General features: G+C 34.4%; 2 protein-coding genes across 4 annotated transcripts; both read right to left on the bottom strand.

The window, feature by feature from the left end:
* Window positions 1-511: 511 nt before the first annotated feature.
* LOC112283161 (uncharacterized) lies at window positions 512-2,505 on the bottom strand. 3 transcript variants are annotated; one of them, XM_024521535.3, is made up of 3 exons: window positions 2,325-2,505; window positions 2,058-2,150; window positions 512-1,006 (listed from the first exon to the last, which is right to left on the bottom strand). In XM_024521535.3, exons 1-3 carry the CDS (start codon window positions 2,407-2,409, stop codon window positions 930-932), a joined length of 255 nt encoding a protein of 84 aa, XP_024377303.1. In that variant the 5' UTR covers window positions 2,410-2,505; the 3' UTR covers window positions 512-929. The 3 variants fall into 3 exon arrangements, with proteins under 3 accessions (XP_024377303.1, XP_073390981.1, XP_024377304.1); XM_073534880.2 differs by having other exon boundaries at window positions 512-993; XM_024521536.3 differs by lacking the exon at window positions 512-1,006 and adding an exon at window positions 1,372-1,795.
* An 8,530-nt stretch (window positions 2,506-11,035) lies between these two features.
* Window positions 11,036-12,302, bottom strand: LOC112283797 (uncharacterized). The gene is made up of 2 exons (XM_024522967.3): window positions 11,877-12,302; window positions 11,036-11,679 (listed from the first exon to the last, which is right to left on the bottom strand). The coding sequence occupies exons 1-2, from the start codon at window positions 12,186-12,188 to the stop codon at window positions 11,272-11,274; spliced, it is 720 nt and encodes a 239-aa protein (XP_024378735.1). The 5' UTR covers window positions 12,189-12,302; the 3' UTR covers window positions 11,036-11,271.
* Window positions 12,303-27,586: the final 15,284 nt, after the last annotated feature.

The raw sequence follows: 27,586 nt of genomic DNA, 5'->3' as shown, positions 1-27,586 counted from the left end.
GACTTCTAATTCAGCAGACGGGCCTTCTCTTGCAGTGCAGTTGATAATTGTAACTTCTATCACCAAATTCCAGGTTTTACTTCAATTACCAGTCTGGAATTGAGAGGTTTGACCTTGATCTAGTAACAGATACCGGAAGACAATTTAGTGGTTCCATACTACCGGAGAAGTGGACCCCTCTAAGGTTTAATCTCTGCTCTTGAGAGGCACTGTATGGTACATACCATCAATACCTTGTGAGAAGAGCTTTGGCTTTAAAACATTTTGCACGCATAGTACATTACATTTTATTTGCGCCTGAAAACCGATTCAATTTCAGAATAGAAATAAAATAAAAAAAAAAGAAGAGCTTCGGTCCTTAAATAGTCATCATCATCGTAAAACAATTGCAGGCTAACTCATTCTTCAGATGTTCAAGTTGCAATCGTGTTACAGGGTTGTTTTTGGCAATTCTTGCAATATGCATTTCAAAAGCAAATGCAATTCACAAAAATGCAATGATACCGTGTAATGGTGATTTAATGGCAATTAATTATTCAACAGGGAGCTTCTCAATACAAGTAAGAGAGTTCCTCTGAAGGATTCGGAGAAGGGAGGTGCCGTGAACCTTAACAACTGATCATATGGCCAGAGCTGCAAAGCCTTCATCATTCTTGCAATCTAAGAAAAGCATACTAAGACTTTGTTTTAATCTGTTGCCTTATTAACTGCAGATTAACTTCACCAGGACCCAACATCGTACAAAAGCTGGGTGAAATTAAATCCAAACAAGATCCTTGCCAATCCTGGGGTAGATCCATTTGAGTAGTACCACTTGTTGCGGGCTTCCTCCTTTAGTAGCAGGGCGTTGAATTTGCCCAGCGTTAAACGCAGGGAACACAATAGTCTCCTTGACAATAGTTAACTTGCTCGAGATCTTCATCGAGTGTTCAGTCAGGGCGCCACTGACAGGCCTGAGCACTAAGCGTTGTCAGCCTGCTTGAAAACCTCTGCCTGGTGGCCAAGCCTGGATTTGAGCTTGATTAGAAAGGAACCCAATCGCAACTTGGAATAAGATTACAGTGAAGCACCGAAGGTGTCTACTCGTCTACCCTAGGATGGGCAGCGACATCAAGCCCGAAATAGAGAGGGTCCTAATACAGTCTTTCAGTGTGATTTAACATGCATTTGCACTAAGATCTGAATAATCGCGTGCAGAGTACAATACTGAGGAACAATTCTCACCACTCAATAACTACAACGTTCAGTTTGTACTCCAAATACGTGCGTAATCTATTAAGAAACAAAATGCAAGAAAAGGGGGCCGCTGTGCACCTTGGCATGAAGAATGCGGAGGCGACTTTACTGGCATTACATTCTTTTCACGAAACATTTCAAAAGATACAGGCTCAACGTGCACAGCATCTGTTAATGATTTAAGAGCGGCTTAACATGCCCAAATATACAAACCAATATCCGAACCAGTTCTGCAGACTTCTTCGAAACCCTAATATTCCTATTGTGAAGTTCTAGAAACATGAACTAGGATGCCACGGACTACGAGATCGATTTAGTGCGTTAACATGGTACACTGTACATTGCAATTATGTTCGTGCCAGAATTCATCGCAGCTGCCAAAACAAGCTCCTGCTCCACTCAGAGATGACAGAGCCGCAATATTGCATGCGGCAACTAACTGTAGCGCTCGATGTAAGACAACCAGCGGCTTCCACTCGGAAGCGCACGAACGAGGACATGCATCATCCAAAGAGCAACTTGCTCACGATAACAATACTATTGGCAACAATCAGCGGAACTGCAAAACCACCCATCACACCCAAGCTGTCAAAAAGACGAACCCTACAGACCACGGTCTGATACGACCAAGCGCGTCCAGCCGATAGAGTGAAAGCACGGAAGGATCGGCATACCGCGCATCAACCCCATGTAGGCACCGAACAAACGACCATACGAAAAAGACACAAAAATGAACATGGTCACAGCTTGAAGCAATATTCCCTAAACAGTCTATACCGAGTTACAAAAGAAATGAGAAGGACTAGATCTATGCTTCTCACCTCGTAAATACTGCACAGCGTGTATCAACCCAATCAACTGACTCTTGAATGGTGATACCCTACCATTTCCCATATCGGCCATACCTAAGCCATCTGCCAAATTGAAACGACACAATGGGAATTAGAGCTCACGAAGCCCACAGCAGTGACAACCGCGCAGCGACGAGACGGCTTCATGTGGAAAGAGATTATGACAACAAAAGATATAGGTCACGCAGCCAAGGTGAATAAGCAAAGAGGCGGGAGGGTAGCGAAGGCAAAACCCACATGGAGCCAGGAAGCGGTCCTCGTTGAGAATAGCGACAGCATTGGTCATCAACAGGAAGGCTTCCACGATCTGGTACAACCCCATGGCAGCGAAACCTTACGCAACCCAGAGCGGCGGGATTCTACTGGCGCATGATCATCGATCACCTCGCCGGGGCTCCGAGCTCAGCAGTAGCAGCAAACTCCGTTTGAACGACCCACGAAGGGCACCCGCGACGACGATGAGGGTGCTCCGCGCTTGCGGAGCGGCGGACCCTGCGGGCAGGAACGAAACGCATCGGTGTGGACGGATTCATGCTCAACAGAATACATCACTAACAGAATTCATTAATACCAGTCGCCAATATTGTCTTCAATAGAATCGAAGTGGAACTTAACAACTTTCTCACAAGTACGTTGGTTTTTCAATCTAATTCCATGACATGCAAGTACAAAAGTATTTTTAATATCTTCTTCAAGCCATGAACTAATGCTCGTAAAAATTACCACTTCAGATATTTAAGAAAAACGCTTCCTTCAAGCTTGACTTGGAATTATATTAATAGCTATAGTAAATTTTTGTACTTAAAAAAAATATTTTAATAGTTTATTTTAAATATTTTTAATAAAATATATGAATGTAGTACCATATTTCAATGTAGTACCATATTAAAGATCATTTATTTATTCCTTTTTATTTGTATTAATATATCTTTTAGTTATATAATCTTAGTGTATCATATACAATCCAACATTTTAAATATAAAAATATTACATCGAAAATATTACAAATATTTAATTTAAAAGGTATGAAAAATTCAAGAAATTGAAATAAATTTATCCTAAAAAACAAATTAGGTAGCTTAATTAATACAATTGGATCTAAGAATGCTTCTAGATCCATTGTGTAACAAGAAATACTTCCCATATAAAATTTAAATTTATAAAGGAATTATAGAAGTACTTATTCCTAATCATGAAACTAAATGATATAGACACAAATCTAGATAGAATTGTAAAAAGAAAGTATATCTATACACAATTGGAAAAAGAAAAAAGAACTAAAAAAAATATATTTATTTGATAAACATATTGAAATTGCTATTGACAAGTCTAAAAAACCTAAAGAATCTTGATCTAAGATAAAAATATAAGAAAAATATCTCTCTCTCTCTCTCTCTCTCTCTCTCGCTCTCTTGATATATATATATATATATATATATATATATATATAATGGATGCTTATATTATATTTACATTTTCATAAAAATCATCCCTACAAGTAAGCCTTTAGACACAAATTGCTTTTCTATCTTACTTGATGTGGAGGTACAAAGAATCTACCATCTTTGAAACAAACTATCTTTGCTAGCTAATCAACTTGCTTATTTTTCACCTCTAGCCATAGCATACTAAGAATAACATCATGTCTAAGCTTTGTTACCCTAAACTTCCATCTCTTAAGATATAATTATCATTCAACCTTCAGATTTTCTCTTCACATGTTTCATTCAATATGTTCTCTTCAACATCTATTAGATATATACTCTTTCTTTTGATCACCTTGGTTTTAATTCCAAGTTAGTTGGTAATTCCAATTGAAATGCATTTTTTTGTGGAGTCGCAATCCATAAGCATTCAATATGATTGTTCTCTTAATTGACGTGTCAGATATATTAATCAATCTTTTTGATAGTTTTTTGAGGCCATATCATTTATTTTTGAATGATAGTAATTATTACTAATTTTAGCCTTTGGTATCTTTATTAAAAAGTCTCATTTCTCTGCTCCATTTCATTACTGACTTGATGAATCTCAAGATTATAAATCTTCCTTGATTTGTCGGTACTTAAATTTTAACGTTTCAAATAACCTCCAATCTGATGGCCTAGCTCTTGACAATAGAAATATAATCCCTTTTCACCAATATTTGTTATTTTTGTAGTGACAATAATCCTTATAAGGCATCAATCTCCATCAATGTTAATTGTTGTAGCATAATATTAGATAGCGGCATAGAATTTTGTGCTATTCATCGTGCTCCATAATTTTTGAAATTTATAGTATTGATCTTCTTTTCAATCTTAGTTAGAGTCAAATATTTGTGGATCCCTTAATTCCACCTTTTGCTAGACCATAGGTTTCAATCCTTGTAAAAATTGATCTATCATTTCCACCTCTAAAACATTGCCAATTTGGAGACATAAAGACTTGAATTGAAAGATATAATTTTGTACTAATCTACATTGTATAAGATTAGCCAACTAATTTCTTGCTATTTTTTTTGCATTAATAGGCCAAAATTGATTTCTGAACTTGGTCTCAAACTCCTTTCAATCACAAAATCCATTTTGAACTCTATTTCTTTGAAACTTGATGTTACCACTAAATGGCTACCACAATCTTCAAATACTTGGCGGCATACATAATTCTTTTGATGGTGTTTGTCTTAAATAGTTGAAGGTATTGTTGCATGCTAAAGAGCAATTGGCATATGTCTTCTTGCTTTAAAGTCTTAGAGTATGTATTGGACTTATATAATTTCAGTCTAGCAGATGTTGACTCTCTTGGCCTACATGCTTCTATTTGTCCTTGCACAATAGCTATTTGGCATATGAGGTATTATATTTGGATCTCCATCTAGAATTGTTTTGACATATCTTCCATATTGCAATTTCTTCAATGAACTCAACTAATGTAATGCATTCTCTCTTTTTAGCTGGCTTCTTAAAAGTACCTCAAAATAGTCTCAAAATAGTATCTAATGTGACCACAACATTTGATCTCCAACTAAACTATAGCTAATAACACACTACCAAATATTCTATAAGGTCAAATATAATCACATGTACTTTCAGCACAATACAACTTTCTAACAATAAGACATGTTAGATATGACAAAATTTTAGAAATTATATTAAATGATTTTAGTGGCTTCAAATATACAAAGTTATCAAAGTATTCATTTAAACTTGTGATACTTTTTCTTAAGCAATAAATCTACATCATCAATCCTAAAAACTTTTTTAACTACTATTTATTCTAAAACACCCTTGATTATTTATTATGATAGAATTTATTTCAGATTTTCTAATCTTAATTTCTTATGACTATTTTTTTGTGATGGTGGATTGTTTAATTAAAATGGTGCATTTAATATATCCATATCTTAAACTTCTAAGTAAAGTTTATTTATCCATATCTTAAACTTCTAAGTAAAGTTTTATGTGATCAAAGGCCTTACTATATATCATGATTTTAGAAGAAATATTTTAACATATTAAAGATTCCTATTAAATTATCTTTAGCTTTTTCATTGTTAAGTAATAGACAAAATAATAGTATTATTAATAATAATATATGTGAATCAAAATTTGAAGCAATGTTTATGATGTAGTATTAACTATTACCAAGACAAATGAAAAATATTTTGGTCATAAGCAAAACAAACTAAATAATAATACAATATATTCTTTTCTTTAAAACACTCAATTTTTTATCAATTCTAGTTATAATCCATGGATACTTTTGATTTTTTAAAACTTAAAAATTCAAAAACATAATATTTAGAAAATAGAATAAAAGATCTTAATTCAACAATAAAAATACAACAAAAGAAGAATAAAGGAAAAAATAATTACTGCTAATTATTTCAAAACGTAACAACTTTTATTCAAAGTGGGTGTCCATGTGTAGTTATTCTATAGAATTATTAAGACTAATCAATTAGGTGGCAAGTTGGATTATCAAAGATTATATCTAATTATTATCTAAAAATAAATAAATCTAATTATATAATAATTAAAATTATTATACTTGAAAGAACTAATCAACCACATACATAAAAAAAAAAGATTAGAACTTTTTATTAATATCATTTTAAGGATCTTGGACTCCATTAGTTTATAAAATACTTGGATCACTCTTTGTGGCATTTATCTTTAAAAAAATTATAATAAAACTATTACATATATTCCATAGATAGATTAATATGACAAAGAATCATATTAAATAGATAGTATATTCTTTGAAAAAAATTGAAGAAGTTTCTTAGATACAACTTAGATTATAAAATTCCTACTAGTATGCCATGTAGCTATCAAAAAATGTGCCACAAGCTTTTTACTTTTAAAAAGCTATAATTGAATCAACTTTTAATTTTATACTTGAATGACAAATCTTATGGTTCATAGAAGGCTTCTATAAGACTATTTTTTGATAGCTAATAGATAAGAGTGAGGCCATGATTACACTTATTGATGCCTTTATTGTATTTTAATCTTGATCCAAGAAACTTTAGCTTCTTAGTCTTTGGCAATAGCTATTGTGATTAATTTTTATCTTATATCCATATCTTTACTCTTTAATATTATGTCTTCTCTAATAAAACAAAGATACATTACTTTTTATTTATCATAATTTTTTTACTATTAAGGACTTATAAAAAAAATTATTTTATTTAATAGAAAATATAAGTTCTTAATAAAATTATAATAGAGTTATTTGAAAAAGACTAAATAAAGATTATTTTATGTAATAATTAATCTAACAATTAAACTTTTAAAAAATAAGAAATATATGAAGTCTAATAAAATCATAATATATATATATATATATGAGATTTATAAAAATAAATAAATAAATAAATGAAGATTTTTTTTAAGATGTTAACTAGGAATATGGAATATCTATTATATATATTCTTTAAACTATGTCAAAATAAAATTAACAAGATTATTGACATATACCTAATGACATCCAAAGATCTTCTATTATGTAATTTAGTTAATTAATTTTACAATATACAAATAAATTAAAATAATTATTGGCATATATTCAAAGCTAAAAATATTCATACATTTTAAAAAAAATCTACATTTCTTAACACATACTTAATTTGTATTCATTTGCTTGCCACTTTCTCTTATCTTTGCTTGGATAGCAAAACTAGTAATTCTTCATCAAAGCTAAATCTATTAATTTACTTTGTTGTCCACACAAATCTTCATCAATATTTATATTATTTGTGCAATTATAAATCTTTTTAGATTCTACATCATTATCACAAATTTTAATTCTCTATTAAATAAAAATTAAATGTAGTTTCTTAAACCTATGACTTATATTATTTTCACCACCATTGTACTTTTGTGATTTATCCAATGTAGCTTATTTTTAATTGCAAGTGATTATTTTTACTTATTATTGGTTTTTAAATATGCCATATGTCTATCTTTTAGAAATCTAATACGTCTTATCCATATCACAAGATTGTTCTAAACTTCATAATGTCATTTTATAATATAACCTTCCAATTAATGAAAATACTCAACAATCTTTATATATATATATATATATTTCTAAAAAAATCTTCTAGATAGGATTATTATATAAAAATAAATAATATTTAAAAAAATGTTGAAGATACAACTTAGATATGATTTAAATATATAATCTTAAATAAGGCTATTGTAAGAAAATTTGAAGCATCAAAGACAATTAAAGTTTGTACCTACTAGATGTTTATTTGAGATAATAAATCAAACAAGGACAAATTGTCTATAGATCTTCTAAACAAAAAAAATGTACAATACAACCATTTCAAATCAAAAAAGATGTAGAAATATCTAATTTACTATTGATTGATTAAAAAAAGAAGAATATAGAATTAAAGAGATGTTTGTTTTGAGATTGCACTTGTATCAAACCTTAAAAATCTTCCACCACAATAACTTTAATGCTAAAACCATCTCAAAATCCATCCAAAATAATATAGATGGTTATTATTGCAATGGACTAAATATTTAAAAACTAATTTAAACTATTTCTTATAAGTTTTATTTAAAAAAAGAAAAAAAAATAAAATATAAATAAATTATATTTGTGAATAAACTATAATCACGAATTGATTATATTTGTAAATAAACTATAATTATGAATTGATTATATTTTTGAATAAATTATAATTATGAATTAATTATATTTGATGGTCATACAACTCATGTATTCATACAAGCCTCCATAAAAATATGTTAAAACTACACCTATCCAATAATACTATTCAAAAATTAAATATATAAATTATATATTTTTAATTTCTAAATCCTTATTTTAATGTAAAAATTTTAACTTCATTTATCAAAATTTTCTTTACAAAATATCTATTTTTTTTTTTTTTTAAAATGTCTTTACTATGTCTCTATTTTTTTAATGTGCTATCAATATCTTTACTTAGATTCCAAAATCTATTATCATAATCATGGATTGTCAATTGGCACTCGTAAATTACAAAAACAGCACATCCTCAAAAGTACATAACATAATTTACATTAACTAAAATAAATAAATAAATAAAAATACAACAAATTATAAGTTGATGTTTGAGATAAGTTAAGCTTAAAACCATTTTCTATGTAAATGCACATACCTTACACAATAAAAGATTATAAATGATTTTACTTCAAGTTAGCATTAATTGTACATACATTAGAAAGAGACACTAGCAATTTCAATATATTTCAAAGATTCATTATTGATTCACAACAAACGAACAATTTAAAACCACAAGCAATTTGAGAAAAGCAAGGGCCTTTAAAAATTTGCATGTTGGCAATTTCATCAAATTGTATGTGAAAGATGTTTGTATTATGTTCAAATTCTACCTTCAAGTTATATCTTTGTCTTTTCTACAGAAGAAAATATCTTTGTCTTTTCTACAGAAGAAAATATCTTTGTCTTTTCTACAGAAGAAAATATCTTTGTCTTTTCTATAGAAGACTGATGTTTTTTTAAAGAATATCAAACAAATGAAATTGTTTCAACTATATCTTCTATACAAATTTGTAACTTTCTTACAATCCAAGTTTTTATCTATTATAAGACAAAGTATCAAATGATATTGAATAAAAAGCATCTTACATAGTACCATATAACAATGGAAGTAATATTAGATGCACTATTAGAATATTGTATTGAGTCTTTTTCATTTTCAATATAACTTCCATGTCCACATATTTTCAAAGTATGTATGTGCTAACAAGAATGATTATATGTTTGCAAAATAAATTAATAATAATAGTTATAGAGATACAAGCAAATACAATATTGTCATATAAAAGTATCATTGAACATTTGTAATATGTCATAAAAAATTATTTATTCTACAAAAAAATACAATTTAATATGCTTGTAAAGAGCTCTATGTAATACCAACCATATTGGTACAAAATCTATTCTTAAAACAAATACAAGGTAGATGACCAAGTTTATCCAATCAAACCACAATATCTGTACAAAAGAAAAATATATATATATATATATATATATATATATATATGCTATTTGAAGAAATAGAAAATAAAGATAATAGACAAAATGCACAAAAACACAATCTTTGTTACTAAAATATATGCAATAAAAAAAATTGTTTGTAGAAGGACATAACAAAGAATGCAAAAATATGTGTAAAAAGAAAATGTTTAAGGATGATGATTGCACATGTATCAATAAACAATATAGATATCATATAATAATGTATCATATCAAATTGGCAATGCTATCAAACTTGCAAGAAAATTGTTGGGCAAAGGATTCCACCCTACTAGTTATGTGATCTCAAAGAGAAGGATTTGCAAATTAAACTAGTGGCTACAACATTTTCTTGTGTGTTTACAAATAGTATATAAAGCCTTGGCAAACATGCAACACATCTAGAAAAAATAATCTTTGACATGCTTCTCAAAAAGTTAACATAAAGTACATCTTGATTACATCTTGATGGTTGTGTAAATATATAAATGACAAAACAACCCAAAAGCTCGAACCGTGTATACAGAATATGTAAATGATTGGTCACTACTGAACGACAACCTCCTGCCTTGAAAATTTCATTGAGAAAGAGGTAGAATTGGTGCCTTTTACTCATCTGCATGTCGTCATTTCCACACACCACCCTGTAAGTTGAATCCCTGATATTCTTCGCAAAGGATGGTTCCCAAGGATTGGCTGCTGTGTTTTCTTGTTTGATTAGAGCAAATCCGAACAGAACCCTCCTTGCCAACACCTTGCCCTGCTGCTGCTCCACGTCACGTCACGCCTCCCATTCGTGGCCCGTCCATATCGGGAACTTCGGGAGCATGCGAACGCATTTGCGATGCAGCCGAAGAGTAGCTGACGACGGAAAAGAAAATCTTAGCCAGAGGGGGGCGCGGATGGAAGACCGGGTCGCTGGTGAAAGTCCAAAGTGTCCAGGCGTCTTGCTGTACTTCGTTTACCCGTCCCCGATCGGAACACAGATCTCTATACAAATATTCCCGTGACACAGATTTCCGGTCTCTGGAATTGTTTCTTATCCACATGCTCTGCTTGTATCTAGTCGAACAAGTGCGGGGCTTCCAGTGAGCCACTTGGTGTGTTTGTCATTCTGCCACTCACTCCGATCGTGGCGAATTGCTCTGGTGATGTTCTGGTCGCTCCGACGACCTTGCGGAATCTCGCATCCGGTCGGTGCACACCGTGTCAGATTTTCTAAGCTCTCATCACCGGAGCACTATTATTCCCTCCGCACCATTCTCGGCTGGCGAGTGCCATTTTCGACGCAACGCCGCACTTCGCAACTGTGCGGTTGTTCTCGACCGGTGCACGAGCCTGACCTCAAGGTCGATCATCGTTCGCCCCCACCAATTCCCAGACGGTCCGACACAACTTGCAACACCATGAATGCGACACAGATATCAGAGACGCGAAACCCGTTCATTTCATTATATCTTCGAAACCGAGTTTCGCCAAATGACAGAGCAGTAGGCCAGTCGCGTATACATTCAGGTCCAGGATTGCAACCTTGGAACCTCCACAGCTGAGCTGTTAGATGTTACATGTTCCCAAAATGACAATTATGTTCAATTCGCCCTTGATAATTCACAACAATTACAGACCCTTGCTGGGAGCCGTCCACGCGGCACCAGGAGACTTAAAACCATGAACTCTTCTTCTCCTCCTCTTCCCCGCATCCCCTCCTGTTGTCTCCTTCTTCCTCCTCGCCGTACCCACTCTTCTTGTAACCGCCAGCCTCTTCGTCTTCGCCGTACCCGCTCTTCTTCTTCCCGTAGCTGCCGGTTCTTTCGTCGTCGCCGTACCCGCTCTTCCTGTGGCCACCCTCCTCATCGTCTCCGCGTCTGGACGTGCGTCTCCTCCCTTCGCCCTCCTCGCCCTCCTTCTCCTCGTCGTCATCCTTGTTGAAGTGTTTGTACGCCGCGTAGCCGGCGACTCCGAGCACTCCAGCTCCCACCACGCCTGCTGCAACCTCGGCCATCAACACCTTCCGGCGGTGATCCCTCTCTTCGTCGTCAATGTCCGTGCGGTTCTTCAAGTCCTCGACCTGCACATTGCGCGAAATGACGATCGTCAGACTGCGATCTGTCCACAGGACCTTCGCCGCTGTACAATTCAGCTCCTGAGCGAATCGGTCCCGGCTAGACATGACTGCACTGGACCGCGCGATGCCGGGAGGGCGATCGATCGAACGACATTGCTACAAAACAAGAGGGGGACACGATTGTCGCATTGCGCACTTACATCTTCCCTGTTGTATTGGCTCTTCTCGAACTCGTCTGGAATGCCATCGCCGTCAGAGTCTTTCTTGTGGCCATGCCTGGGCCTGGTCTCTTCGTCTCCGCCGTACCCACCAGTTCTCCTGGATCCTCCTTCGTTGTCGTCCCCATAGCCTCCAGACTTCCTGTACCCTCCCTCGTTGTCGTCTCCATAGCCTCCAGACTTCTTGTACCCGCCTTCGTTGTCGTCCCCGTAGGTGCTGGCCTTGTATTCGCCCTCGGCGTCATCACCGTATCCAGATGCCTTCTTGGAGCTGTAGCCCATGTCGTAAGCCATGGTGGTCGACTAGAATTGGAATGGGATCGCACAGGCTCCGACGATCAGAGTGGCGATGCACGAGTGTGTGAAAGGGGCAAAACAGATAACTCGATAATATGATTGATCGCTGCAGTGTAGTCGGATGTTCTGCTTCCTAACAGGGTGCGGAACTTTATAGCGGAAGCGGAGAGAGCCGATCAAGGATCGGGACCGAACCCGAACCGGAAGGCTCGGCTGAGGAACCAGGGGAAATGGGCGAGGGTGGTGGGAGAGCGTCGGGGAGATGAATGGATCCGATTCGATATCGGATGAAAAGGAGGAGCGATCGGCGGCGATTCCGCTTGTGCGGATGCCCCGAGAAGACCCCATCTGGACTCACCCGGATTGCGTGGCACTTCCACGCTGGAATGACGACAGTTTGATGCATCGCATTGGGTGCCTTGTTTGGGCTGATATTTGTGCACGCTCTCTTCCCCTGCTCCCATCATGTGCCCATTCGTTTGCTCCTTCTCTTGATCTTACTCTCTCGTTTCCCCACCCCCTCCTTCAAATTGTCATCACAGCATGCCAACCCTGTAAATCCAGCATTTCCATCCCTTGACTCGTCATCGACCTCGTATCTTGGAAGCCCTGTGTCAGTGTGATTTTCTTCTTCGTGATTCTCTTTCATTCACTGCACCCCGTCTTTCGTTGCACCTAACATTCGGCACCACTTCTGAGAATTGAACCTAATCCGAGGTCTTCAATCCCAAATCCACTTACTACTTCGGAAGAAAAGGGTGTCAATGGACTGGAGCGCTTTGCAATAACTCGAGGGAGTAACCAGTGTTCTTTCCCTCTGTTCCACGTCCAAGACGCTCTTTCACGATCCTCTGGCCTCGAGGCTGCACGAGAACGAATACGCGTGCTTTGCTACCATCTTTACAGACCATTCCTTAGCTGATTGAAAAAATACTAATCGTTCCATTTCCATGCGTTATTTTTGGGTACTATGTGTGTAGTAACCCGCTTCATGTTATTGTCCCCAACTAAAACAAAAATAGCAAATCACAAGGCAAAACAATAACATCAGTACATTTTGCAACTGATTGTGAGCTCTTGAATAGCACGATTTTTTTTTATTAAGAAAATTGTGTTATTATTCTTATTCTTATTCTTTAAAGAAATTCCATACGATGGAGATGGTTTTCGGGCCACACAATATTTTTAATGTTTGTTTGGATGTCTTGAGTTGGCATCTGAAAACACTAAGCGTACACAGGGGCGCGTGGAACTTGTTGCAAGACGAGCTTACAAACCAGACCAAGCTTCTACAACAGGTAGCTGTGATGCAAATATTCAGAATCAAATACCATCACAAACATCACGAGTCAAAAAAGACAAAAACGAAGACACTGTGACAATCTGAAACACAAAGTAGGATAATGGAAGAGAACAGAATTTGGGGAGTAAAACAAGGTGAAGAAGTTGGATGGAATTTTTTTTAAAAAAGCTAAAAGTTTTCGCTGCCTGGTAAAGAAATGAAGGTTGAAGTTTGATACGAAAACAAACCCTCGACCGTTCAAATGCGGGTCCATGACATCAGTGAGCGTGCTCATGCTGCAACCAAGTATTGCATACAGTAACTGAGTGGACGGCGTTGGTGGAATGGAGAGATAAATATTTATTGTGTCCGAGTGGATCATAAATGTATTGGTCTATGACGCAGGACATAGGGAGAATATATCCCCCCTCCCCTCCCCTTACTATTGATGGGGTTCCATTCGCAATTGACACAATCAGAATGCATAGCTGAAACAATCATTCATGGGAAAGAAGTAAAGAGGTGCCGGTGCTTGTCTTTACTTGCACCACTTGAAGACGAACGAATGTATGAATCACGGCTACAGCGTACGCAGTATTTCTCTGCATGCTGGCTGGGAGGGGTGAGAACCCTGGCGACCAGACTTTCATAGGACGGAGAACTGAGATTTTTCAGTGGCATTGGGTCAACTTTCAGGTGGCGTTGGGACGGGGGACGGGGGGTAAGAACGCATGGATGGCCATGCGCTGTGAGTTTCCGCTCGTCAAATATCGACCCAGAGTGGTAGGACGCGGTCAAGGGGTACTTTTGGAATATTCCATCCGGTGCTTGCCTGCCATTTCCACCCAAGGGATATCCAAAGAGATCTTACCCGATGATCCAAAAGTACCTGGTGGCCGAGTAGAAAATTATTGCTCCCACCCGCAGCGCGTGGGCAGGGGGAACAGTGGGAACAGGGGAACGAGAATGAACCGAGGGCAGAGAGTGGCAGACATCGGGAACGGAGTGGTAAGGATGGCATCACAAGCTACGTGAACGGGCGACGTGGAATGTGAGCTTGTTCGACAAGGGCGAACGGCAATTCTCCGACCTGGGAAATGCCGGGTTCTCGAGGTCGGTCGAGTCCACAGCCACGGCTCGCCGACGCTGCGTGCCGCGCTGGGCGAGGGGTCTCTGCGGATTTTCGTCGCAGCTTTGGCGGGCTGGATGGAAAAGGAGCACTCCCTCCTCCTCCATCGCTCCGGCTCCTCTGCTATGGTCCAGAATCCTGTTTGCACACACTGAAAATCCATGTCATGTGAACCGTCGCTTGGGAAATGGATCGCATCCGGAAGTCGCTTGGGTGTGTGAGTGCCCTGATTTGAAAGTCAGAATCGATCATGAGTTTGGACGAACGTTTAATTTTATCAGAAGGGGTACTGTTGCACCATGCATTACAGTTATTGATTAACGTTGCAGACCCATTTCTGATAACTTAAGCATTTTAGCATATCTTGGAAAATGTGTATGAAATAATTTAAATCTTCCTCGTGTATGAAAAGTGTGATCAGGAGAATTCAGATTCAAGGTGTTATCACATAGTTTTGCCCATACATATTATTACTATTAATGTTTTAGCTGATGATTTTGTTCACCACTTAGACAAGATATAGGCTACCTAAATTTGACTAGTTACTAGTTTCACAATTGTGAATCCTCCTTTTTTGTAATTGAAAAGAGTGGCACCTTATTTTGCATGGGATTTATAGCTATTTCCGTACTACCTACAACCAATAATGTGTGGATGAAGTTTTTGGAATTCAAACATCCATTTTGTATGTAATCCACTAGTTTTGAGTGAAATTTTTGCAACCAATTCCTTGTTTTTAATCATCTCCAAACCCCATCCCATATTTTTCATCTTCTAGCTCCATTCTAATGACTCTCTGAAGATTTTTCTCTGACATTAGCTTGCATAGGCCACAAATATGATATTTGAATGTTTTGGAATTGAGCAAGGTTTGAGTGGATAGACAACTGCTACAATTGTAATATGGACTATATATGGATGACATAATTTTAAAATGGGCTTCCAAAAAAAAATAAATTAGTGCCATTCATAGAATACAAATCATATGTTAAGAATTGTAGTAAAATGCACTATTGTGAGCTGTATATTGAATTAGTGTATAGTGATGGCAAGAGTGCATGTCGGTGATTAATGCATGGCAATAATACATGTTGTTTGGACCAAAATTTGACAAGGTTGCATGTTGAATATGAAGCTTTAGATTATGTTTCTTCTTTATAATCTATACATAAGTTGAGGTTTTGAATCATTGTGATGCTCTCTATAAACTCTTCACAGTCTTTGATTTGCAAGCTTGCAAAGCCTAGTGCTATACACGTGGAGCTTTGTAATATGCTTTACATGTACCTTTAAGTGCACCACTTCTTCAAGCACGTTTTTTTGCTATGGCACCTTACAGGCTTATTCTTTGGCTATATCCTTTTGTTTTGGAGCCTTGTAGGCATGCTCCTATACCAATGCCTCCCATACTACAACTTTATAAGCTTGCTCTTTTGCCATAGCCTCTTCTTCTATAGCCTTGCGGGTGCACTATTTTGCCATAGCTTCTTGCTCTACAGCCTTGTGAGTATAATTTTTTGTCAAATCGCACAAGTGAGTTTCTTATAAAATATTCATCACTCTTAATCTACTATTCTTCACTATTTGAATTCTTCTTGTTAAATTTGCACTCTTTCTTTTTTTGTTTCTTTTTTATGATTTTGGTCCTAGATTTAGTACACTATATTCATATATGTCTTTGAAGTTAGCATTAGAAACTTTAAAAAATTTACTATAGAATTCAAATTGCATTTTTTTAAGTTGGACTATGTTATGATGGTAGATAAAGTTGAAAATCAAGTTATAGATTTTGAGTTAAGATAAGTGGGGTCTAATTTGCCAACCTCTTTTGTCAATTCCAAATAAGATATGTTTTTATCAACAAAAAAAATATTCATTGGTGGAATTTGTAACCAATTCTAAATTGATTGGGATATCATTAAGGAAGAGGGCAAGTATGTCTTTACCAACCAATCTCATACTCTTGCCTTCATTCTTTATAGGATTTTCAACTACCTCATTTTCATCTTGTCCAACTTGTTATACAAATTGCAAATAGGTTTTGCTTTGGCGCATGTGATTGTCTATTGTTATTTTGCTTAAGAGAATAATTTTAATAGAGCTAAAGTCTTTGGTAATATTTTTTATTATTAAGGTATGCCTTAACTTTAAGAACATCCAATGCAAAAGAATTTTTTTTTATGTAGGTTGATTTAAGTTTCTTATTACTTCATAATTTCAATATTCATTAAGATAAGTCTTGATTGGTTTAGATACACATATATCTAGAGACTATATAGCATAAAATTATAAGATTAGAATGTCTAATCTTACGTCTAGTACAAGTTTTGCCACTTCAATAATAATGTGGCTTGCATATTTATCAAAGATCAATAGATGTTTTTGGATAGAAAAAATATCACAAAGTCATCCTAAGTTATTAATAAAGTAAAAAAATCCACACAAAGAATAGATAATTGGTCATCTAAGTCTTGATTTGCATTGCCATGGTTGTACTTAGCTTGTACTTTTCTAAATAGTTTTGTCAAAAAGGTCTTTCTCTAAAAGTGTAATAAAAAAATATGCCTAACCATGTTGTGTTGACGTAGATCAATACTAATAGCCATATTTTTTTTTATTGAGAATGGAGAGATGTATGTGATAAGTACTTCTTCAAACTATGATAAGCATACTATTGTTTCTTCTTGTTTGCATACCAAACTTGTCACAATTTTACATCTTGTCTTAAAGATATCCATGCAATATATACGATTTATTTTATTTATTATGGAAGCTTTATTCTGTGTCTAATACATAAAAAGTTCATTTTAGAAGATGCAAGGATTCTTATCATCTTCACTATGAATTCGAAGGAATTGTTTTTAAACCATCTCTATTAGCTATTATCCAAAATCTAATTTTTGAATGAAATATGTTGAGTCCTAGTGGTTTTAAAAACTTCAATCTTTCTATTAAAGTAAATAAAGGATAAGTTAGAATGTAAAAGATATTATCTTAGATAAGTTGCTAATGATCAAAGGATAGCAAAAGGATGAAGTAAAGTTACTAAGGTGACAGCTAGGGTTTAAAGTAGCGGCAATGTTAAGAAAAATCTAAGGTTTAGTTGGATGAAAGTAAGATGAATATTAGCCAAAATGGATATAAACTCTACCTATAAGGAAAGGGTGTTGGAAGTGAGAGGTATCTTATTCCACACTTCTCTTGTGTCTAACCTTGCTGATTTTTACTTACTTGTGTCTTGTATGTTGTATTTCTTTAATAGGTTATGGGCCCACACACACTTTTTTGTACTATTCAAATAAGTTGAAGTCATTTGCTGGTTGTTGTCCTTGTGTGAAAGAGAACTTATAGTATTTATTGATGTTAGAGATTGTATGATCTAATCTTGTGTTTTGACTTGTGGAGGTTCTGATTTGGGCCTTATAGATCTCTAACATCAATTTGAAGGTGCTTAACTCCTAGGATTGAATGATTAAGACCTTATACAAAGACCTTCATAGTATCTTTGGTGTTGTGGTGAAAAAGTGAGTTTTATGAGTAGAAGAACTTGATGGTGAGGTTGATTGGAGTTCACATACTTGTTAGAAGCTTCAAAAAGTTGACTTGAGAGTGTTTGGAGTGAAGAAACATTCATTTGTTCATAAGAGGGCATTCTAAGATTTTGTAAGTATAAATTTTTTTTGGTGATTTTAAGCACATAGAGACTCCTTTTTTTGATATTTTTTTGATAGACCTCTTCTAAGACATGGCTTCAAGTGATGGTGAAGATTTGAGAGTGATTGAGAAGTTTAGAGGTGACAATTTCTACCATTGGAAGGTCAAAATGGAGCTTTTGTTGGCATCTTTGGACCTTTGGGACATTGTAGATGAAAGTGAAGAGCTTCCAAGCATGCATGCTGATGCTAAAGAAAGGAAGGACTTCACAAGATGTGAAAAGAAGGCTTTTGGCATGGTTGCCACCAATTTGGATGAAGTCAACTTTTTTCACATCATGTCTTGCAAAGGACCAGCATAAGCATGGAAGACTCTTTGTAACATATATGAGAGTAAGAACTTGTCTAATATCATCTTTACAAGAAGGTAATTCTTCACTTCTAAGATGAAAGAAGGTGAAGACCTCATGGCTCATGTCAATAACCTAAAGGCCTTTACTAATCAACTTGCAATTATTGACAAGCCTTTAGAAGAGAGTGATATTGTCATGACCTTGCTTGTAAGCCTTCTCGAGTCTTACAACTACCTCATTGTGGCATTAGAGTCCATCAAGCTAAAAGAACTCACAATGGATTATGTGACAACAAGACTTACCCATGAAGTGACCAAGAGGAAGGAAATAGAGTTCCAAAGTGAAGATTCAGCTCTCTTTTCAAGACAAGGCAAGGGAAGTCATTCTAACCAACGTGGCAATGTGAGTTTTAGCTTCATTTGTAGAAAACCAGGTCACTTTGCTCAAAATTACTACAAGGCTAAGAAAGGAGATAGAGAAAGTACAAACAATGCTCATGATAAATATAGAGGTGATGATTATGCATTCATGACAAGTAAAGGCACTTCCATGGCTGCCATGTCCAAGTAGATCATTAATTTTGGTGCCACCAAGCACATGACTCCATACAAGTGTTCATTTGACACTTATGAAGAGATTTCAACAGCAAATATTCTCATGGGAGACAATGGCATAGTACAAGCTATTGAAATGGGCTCCATTGTTATAGAGATTGTTGTGAAAGGCCAAACCAAGAGGATTGGATTGAAGGACATCTTACATGTGCCAAAGATGAAGAAAAACCTCTTTTCGATGAGTAAATTTATTTTACATGGTTGTAAAGTATAATTTGATAAGAATGGGTGTTTTGTGAAGACATTGGAAGGAGATCATATTGCAAAGGGCTTTAGAGATGGCAACCTCTATTTCATCAAATGTAAGAAGGTGAATGGAGTTGAAGTGACAGCATTTGCTGAATTTTCTCAAGATTAAGACAAGTTTGGTATTTGGCATCGATGCCTTGGTCATTTGAATGCGAAGAGCATGAAGGAGCTCCAATCCATGGTAAATGGCTTAGATCTTGGTCATATAATCCACAATGCTATGACACTTGCTTGTGAAGGTTGTATTCAAGGAAAACAACAAAAGGCTTTATTTCAATGTGGAGTTTCAACACCTACAACCAAGTTATTGGAGATTATCCATTCTGATATTTGTAGACCTATGAAGATACTATTAATAGAAGGTATAAGGTATTTTTTTATATTCATTGATGACTTTTCAAGGAAGGTGTGGATTTTCATCCTCAAAGCAAAGAGTGAGTGTTTCATAAGGTTTAAGGAGTTTAAGGCACTTGTCAAGAAACAATGTGAATGCAAAATCAAGGTATTACGTACGGACAATGGAAGTGAGTATATGTCAAAGCAATTCAATGAATTCTTGGAGATGCATGGTATTACAAGACAAACCTCCACTCCTTACATCCCACAACAAAATAGAATTGCTGAATGAGCAAATCAAACCATTGTGGAGATGGCAAGGAATATACTACATGTATAATATCTTGGACATGAGTTTTGGACGAAAGTAGTGGTGAATGCAATGTACACAAGAAATAGGTGTCTTACAAGTGCACTTACATCAATGACACCGAAAGAAGCTTGGAATGGGAGAAAACCTTGTGTTTCTCACATGAGGACCTTTGGATGCATAGCATATGCAAAGATATCAAATTGTATGAGATCAAAATTTGATACAAAAGGTACAAAATATGTGTTTGTTAGATATTGTGAAGGTAAAAAGGCTTATAGGCTCATGTGATTGGAGACTAAAAAGATCATTAAAAGTCGTAATGTTGAGTTTTTGGAGCACAAGAATGCTTGTGAGCACTTAGAGATGTGTCCAAGTAGAAGTAATGGTGTGTTTGTAGTCACATCTTTAAATTCAGCAAAGAATTCAGCAAACTATTGTTTAGGAGTGGAGTTTGTGAAAAATTGAGCTAAGAAGATCATTACATTGAGCCAAAAGAAGTACATTGAAGAAGTATTGAAACGGTTCAACATGGAAGAGTGCAAGTCCATTAGAACACCTTTGGAGGCAAATTTGAAGTTATTGAAGGTCACAGTTGAAGAATTTGCTGAAGTTGAAGAAGAAATGAAAGATGTTCCTTACAAAGCAGCAGTAGGCTCACTTATATATGCAATGGTTGGTACAAGGGTGGATCTTGCATATGCGATGAGTGTTGTGAGTCAACACATGTCAAAGACTAGACCAATTCATTGAGCAACTATTAAGAGGATCTTGAGGTACTTAAAATGCACTTTGAACTTCAAATTGTGCCTTGGAGGTGATAGTATTACATTGCATGGATATTGTGATGCGGATTGGATTGGAGATGCAAATAATAGAAGATGAATAATGGGATATATATTCATTGTTGGAGTAGGAGCAATTTCATGGAATTGCAAGAGACATCCTACAATTGTAAGGTCTATAATGGAGGCGGAATACATGGCAGTAAGTCATAATGCAATAGAGGCAATATGGCTAAGACAAGTTTTTGAAAACATTAGACTTGTGCAATTGGAAGCAACTCCAATGAAGTGTGATAATCAAGAATGCCTTGTTTTTGCCAAGAATCCAAAGTATCATTCAAAGACAAAACACATTGACATTCAACATCACTTCATATGAGAGAAGATTGAGATGGGAATAATAGACATGAAGTATTGTGCAACTAAAGACATGCTTGCTGATTTATTCACAAAAGCATTGATGAAGGATAGACATTACAAATTGACAAAGGGATTAGGTTTATTAGCCTTTGATCAATAGCAAAGTGGGAGTGTTAAAGTAAATAGAGGATAAGTTAGAAGGTAAAAGATATTATCTTAGATAAGTTGCTAATGGTCAAAGGGTAGCAAAAGGATGAAAGAAAGTTACTAAGGTGGTGGCTAGGATTATGAGTAGCAGCTAGGATTTAAAGTCGCGGCTAAGTTAAGAAGAATCTAGGGTTTAATTGGATGAAAGTAAGATGAACACTAGCCAAAATGGATGTAAATTCTACCTATAAGTAAAAAGTATTAGAAGTAAGAGGTATCCATTCCACACTTCTCTTGTGTCTAACCTTGCTGTTTTCTACTTATTTATGTCTTGCTTATTGTGTTTCTTCAATACTTTCAAGCTATAGAAATTTAATTTAGGTCTCTATTGCACATGGCTAAAATGTACTTTAAAAGCTTATTCCCTTTCTTGGGAGTTATCGTCTCTTTAAATCCTCTCTTCTTAGATGTTTGCGTTTCATAACACTACTTTTTAAAATTTGTGTATGGATTGTCATGGTTTATCATTGTTTGATTATTGCTTATATCTTTTTGATACTCTACTATGGCTTGTTTCATTTTTTTTTATTACTGCTTAAAGAATGTATTTTTAACTTAACATTGTTGTTTTAATATTGCATTACTAATTATAATTGTAATTATTGATTGCTGAAATTTTGTAATGTTGTTTGAGTTTTTGTAATATCCTTGATGTTAGAATCATTAAAGAGCAATACTTTGTTCTTTATCTTCACCCTCTTCTTATCTACAACTATACTTATATCAAATATCTACTCCTTTCTTACTTGGTGATCAAATGCAATACAAACATGGTCAAAAATTACAAAATTCATCTTCCTCCCTACCTTGCAATAGAATTATAGAACAACCATTTTTCTTATATATAGTCATCAATAGAATATAATTATAATTACAATTTACTTTTCCTTCCATTGCCTTACAATCAAGTTGTAAGACTCTCACATGTCTTGTATTTAGTGACCAATAGAATATAATTACTACTTGTCCATCCTTCTAGTCTCTTGCAATTAAGTTGGAAGACTACTACTTTTTTAAAATTTGATCACCAAATATAATACAATAAAAATTTAAAAATTATATGATTATAATTCTTGCCTTGCCATCATAATTGAATTATATGAATTGGAAATTTTGAAAAGTAAATAGTGAAAAATATTCTATTTCTAACTAGAGCCTTTTGGATTTTTGCTATGATGCACATGCAAATTTGCCTATTCCTACAATACTTTTCAACCTTAATTATGCTTTTTATTACATATTCAAAAAATTTAAATAGATTTCTTTATCCATAGACGATTGAAGGTCTATTAGTTAGACATATTAAGTTTTTATATTGGGAGTTTTATATATTAACCTTTATTTGTGATCATTTTTCTAATGTAAATTTCATTTTTATAATAAGATGTTAGCCTAGATTATAATGAGGATGCTAAATATTACAAAAATATTTCATCTTAATGTTTAAAAATATAAGGTTTTCAAAAATGGATCAACAATCTTTGTTTTTTTAAAAATAAATTTGATTAAGTAACAAGCTAAATTTCATATTTTTTATAGATAGAATTAATTTTTCTTTTTTAGTTTGTCTTTATATAAACTAGCTAATGGAATATTAATATAAAATATATTATTATTTTTATTTATTTACATAAATATGGTTATACTTAATGTACGATTAAAGTTGATATAACTTCACCAAATTACTTATCTTTTTAAACTAGATTGGAAAATAAAGAACTTAGAAGATGTAAGTAATATTATAAGTAAATTAATTTTTTAATTTTTAATTATATCTAATTAATATAATTTAAATTTTTATCCAATTATCTTATAAAATATTAAAATATTATTTATTAGACCATTAATAATCTATTCTTTCTTTTGAAATATTTAATCAAGTATTATGATTAGTTTATTAGTTATTTTGTAAAAAATTAGAAAATATTATACCAAATTTAATTGGTCTTTTCTTGTTCAAGCTTCTATTGTGGAATTCATTTTATAGTATATTTTTGAATATAAATTCAATTTATCAAATTTATATAGTCTACAAATAAATTTTTTTATACATAGACTCAATCTTATTAAAACATTTGAATCAGGATGGTCTATAAACAACGATATTTTAACTCAAATTAAATCTTGTTGATGTAAAAGTAAAAAAATAAATAAGTTACCTTGTAGAAGATATTACTTTTGATAAGTTGCTAATGGTCAAAGAGTTGATTCTTGATATATAGAAAAGACATCCTATGGATATAAGATAAGGTCAAGGACCAAGAGTGAAAGTCAAGAGGGTAAAGTATGAACTACGGAATATCCATAAATTATATAAGAGTAATAAGTATTTAGCATAGGATACTTTTGTGGTTAGTAAAATGCCAAAGGATCCAAGGACCATAGGATACCATTGAGGTATGTTAGATACAAAAGGATCATAGGACCAAGGATCTTATGTGTAAAAGTCAATGAGTGGAAGTTGTCTTGTAGGCAACAACCACAATCTATAAGTATTGGGTATTGGAAGAGAGAGATATCTTACTCCATACTCTCTTTGTATACAACTTTGCTGATACTATGTGTTGAGACTTCAAAGTTCTATTTTTTCAATAGGTTATGGGCCCACTCACCTTTAGTTGTGCTTTTTGAAGTTCTTTGAAGTTGTTTTGTTGTTATGAGGAGTAGATCTTATGGTTGTTGCTGATGTTAGAGTTTGCTATCTTCTAAATCTCCTTTTGCATCTAGTTCTTGATGTAGTTATGCTCTTACTTGCTATTAAGTGCATTCACGGACTTGGAGATTGTTATATACTTTAGAATGTTATTTTTGAACACTAGTGGAGTGTTTTTTTGCTAACCTACCTCATTGATATACTAACATTGAACTTTTATGTGGTTAAGTTCCTAATAGATCTTCTTATAGTCAAAAGAGGTGTTGTGAGGCATTAGAGGTGATAAAAGAGTGGAAAACTTTGTAAGAGAGGTTTTGATAGTGTATAAGACTTGTGAGAAGTCTTATAAGTAAAGTTGAGAGTAATGAAAGAGTGAAATCACTTGTTTACTCATAAAGAGGGCATTTTGGGTTTCTAATGTAAGAACATCTTTTTGTTGATTTTGAGAGTTCTATCTTCTCTTTTTTTGATTTTCTTTGATCCATCCCTTCTTTTGACACGGCTTTAAGTGAGGGTGAGGGCTTGAGAGTGATTGAAAAGTTTAGAGGTGACAACTTCTACTATTGGAAGAAGTAAATGGAACTTTTGCTAGCTTCATTGGACCTTTGGGACATTGTTGATGAAAGTGAAGAGCCTCCTAGTGATGATGCTGATGTCAAGGTGAAGAAAAAGTACAAACGACATGAAAAGAAGGCTTTTGGCATGATTGCCACAAATCTTGATGATGCCAATTTTTCACATGTAATTGCTTGCAATGGACCAATGAAAGCATGGAAGACTCTTTGCAACATCTATGAAAGTAGAAACCTTGCTAATATTCTATAGACAAGGAGGAAGTTCTTAATGATAAAGATGGAAGAAGGAGATGACCTCATAGCTCATGTCAACAAGGTAAAAGCACTTGCAAATCAACTAGCAGTTGTTGACACGTCAGTCAATGATAGAAAAATTATGTTGACATTGCTCATGAGCCTTTTCGAGTCCTACAACTACTTCATTGTGACATTGGAGTCTATCAACATGAAGGAGCTTACCATGAATTATGTTACATCAAGACTTGCACATGAAGTAACCAAGAGGAAAAAAAAAGAGCTTTAAAGTGATGATTCGGCTCTATTCTCAAGACAAGGCAAAGGTAGCTTTCTACACCAATGTGATAATTCAAAAAGTAACATAAGGAATTACTTTATTTGTAGAAAAGCACGTCATTTTGCTAAAAATTGCTATAAGGCCAAGAGAAGAGATAGAAAAAATACAAATAATATTAGTGATAGTTTTGGTAGAGATGATTATGCTTTCCTGGCAAGTGAAGGAGCCTCTATGGCTGGCATGTCTAAGCGGATTATGGATTTGGGTGCCACTTAGCACATGACACTATACAAGTATTCATTTGATACTTATGAAGCAATTCCAGCATCAAAAGTATGATTGGAAGATAATGGCATAGTACAAGCCATTGGAATTGGCTCTATTATAGTAGAGATTGTAGTGAAGGATCAAATGAAGATGATCAGATTGAAGGAAGTCTTACATGTACTAAAGATGAAGAAGAACCTTTTTTTGGTGAGTCAATTTGTATCACATGGTTATAAAGTTCAATTTAACATGGATGGGAGTTTTGTGAAGACATTGAGTGGATAACATGTTGCCAAAGGCCTTGGAGATGGCAACCTCTACTTCATCAATTGTAAAAAGGTAAATAGAGTTGAAGTTGCAGTATATGTTGTTTTTCCACAAAACCAAGACAAGTTTGGCATTTGACATCAACAACTTGGTCATTTGAATGTTAAAAGCATGAAAGAACTTCAATCTATGGTAAGTGACTTGAATCTTCGACAATTAAGCCACAATGCTATGAGACTTACTTGTGAAGGTTGTATTTGACGCAAACAATAAAAAGCTTTTTTATTAAGTCGAATTGTAATATGTGCAAATAAATTATTGGAGATGGTTTATTTTGATGTTTGTAGACTAATGAAGACACCATCAATTAGAAGAGCTAGGTACTTTATGACATTTATTTATGATTTCTCAAGAAAGGTATAGATATACATCATAAAAGCCAAGAGTGAGTTTTTTTCAAGATTTAAAGAATTCAAGGCACTTAAAGGGAAGCAATGTGAGTGCAAGATGAAAGTATTACACACGGACAATGGAAGTGAATACATATCAAAGCATTTTGATGAATTTTTGAGAAATAAAGGCATTGTAAGATAAAGCTCCACTCCTTACATTCTATAATAAAATGGGGTTGCTGAAAGAGCAAATCGCACCATTGTAGAGATGGTGAGGAGTATGCTTCATGCACAAAATCTTGGGCATGAATATTGAGCAGAAGCTATGGTCAATGTAATGTATACAAGGAATAGATGTCTAACAAGTGTACTCACATCAATGACTCCACAAGAAGCTTAGAGTGGCAAAAAACCTTGTGTTTTACACATAAAGATCTATAGATGCATGGCTTATACAAAGATATTAGATTGTATGAGGTCCAAACTTGATGTAAAGGAAAAAAAATGTATATTTTTTGGATATTATGAAAGTACCAAAGCATATTGGCTCATGTATTTAGAAACCAAGAAAATCATTAAAATTTTTGATGTAGAGTTTTTGGAGCACAAGAATGCTTGTTAGCAATTAGAGATGTGTCCAAGTGGGAATAATGGTGTGTTTGTGGACACATCTTTAAATCCATCAATGAAAGAAGAAAAAGATGATGATGATGCAAGTAAAGATGATAGAATTCCAAATCAAGTTGAAAAATCAAAGAAGTTAAATCACAAGGTGCCTATAATTGTAAAAACCAACAACGAAGACAATCAAGATATTAAAGATGATGATGGTGATGAAGAATACTAACTTTTAAGTGTGAAGAAAAAAATTTTAAGAGAAAAGAAGATTCCAAGAGCTCTTGGAGTGCATGAAGATGAATCTTCATAAAATGAAAGGAGATATCTTTTGAGAGATTGAAAACAACTTGCTGCATGGTAGAAGAACCACATCTTTCTTCAAATAAGTGAAGAACATGCCAATGTTGTACTCCTTGCTTATCTATTGAGTTTGTATGATGCAATGAAGTCCACGGATATTATGAAAAAGGAGAATGCCATGGAAGAAGAGTTCAAATCATCCATGGACAATGAAACATGAAAATTGACTCAACTTCCACCAAATTGATCTTCAATTGATTGTAAGTGGGTGTTTAAAATCAAAAGAGATGCAATGGACAATATTATGAGATACAAGGCTAGGTTGATTGCCAAAAGATATTCTCAAGTTATTGGAGTTGATTCCAATGAGACATTTACTCTTGTGGCAAAATTCACCACCATTAGAACTATTGTGGCAATAGAGGCAGCAATGGACTTGGAGATGCATCAAATGAATGTGAAGACAGCTTTATTGAATGAAAAGTTAGAAGAAGACATCTACATGGATCAATCTCAAGGATTTGTTAAAGA

The sequence above is a fragment of the Physcomitrium patens genome, chromosome 6 (assembly GCF_059467195.1).
Source record: "Physcomitrium patens ecotype Gransden chromosome 6, ASM5946719v1, whole genome shotgun sequence".
Taxonomy (NCBI): Eukaryota; Viridiplantae; Streptophyta; class Bryopsida; order Funariales; family Funariaceae; genus Physcomitrium; species Physcomitrium patens.
Note: the sequence above shows the minus strand (reverse complement) of the source record. Positions and strands in the feature narration are given on the sequence as shown.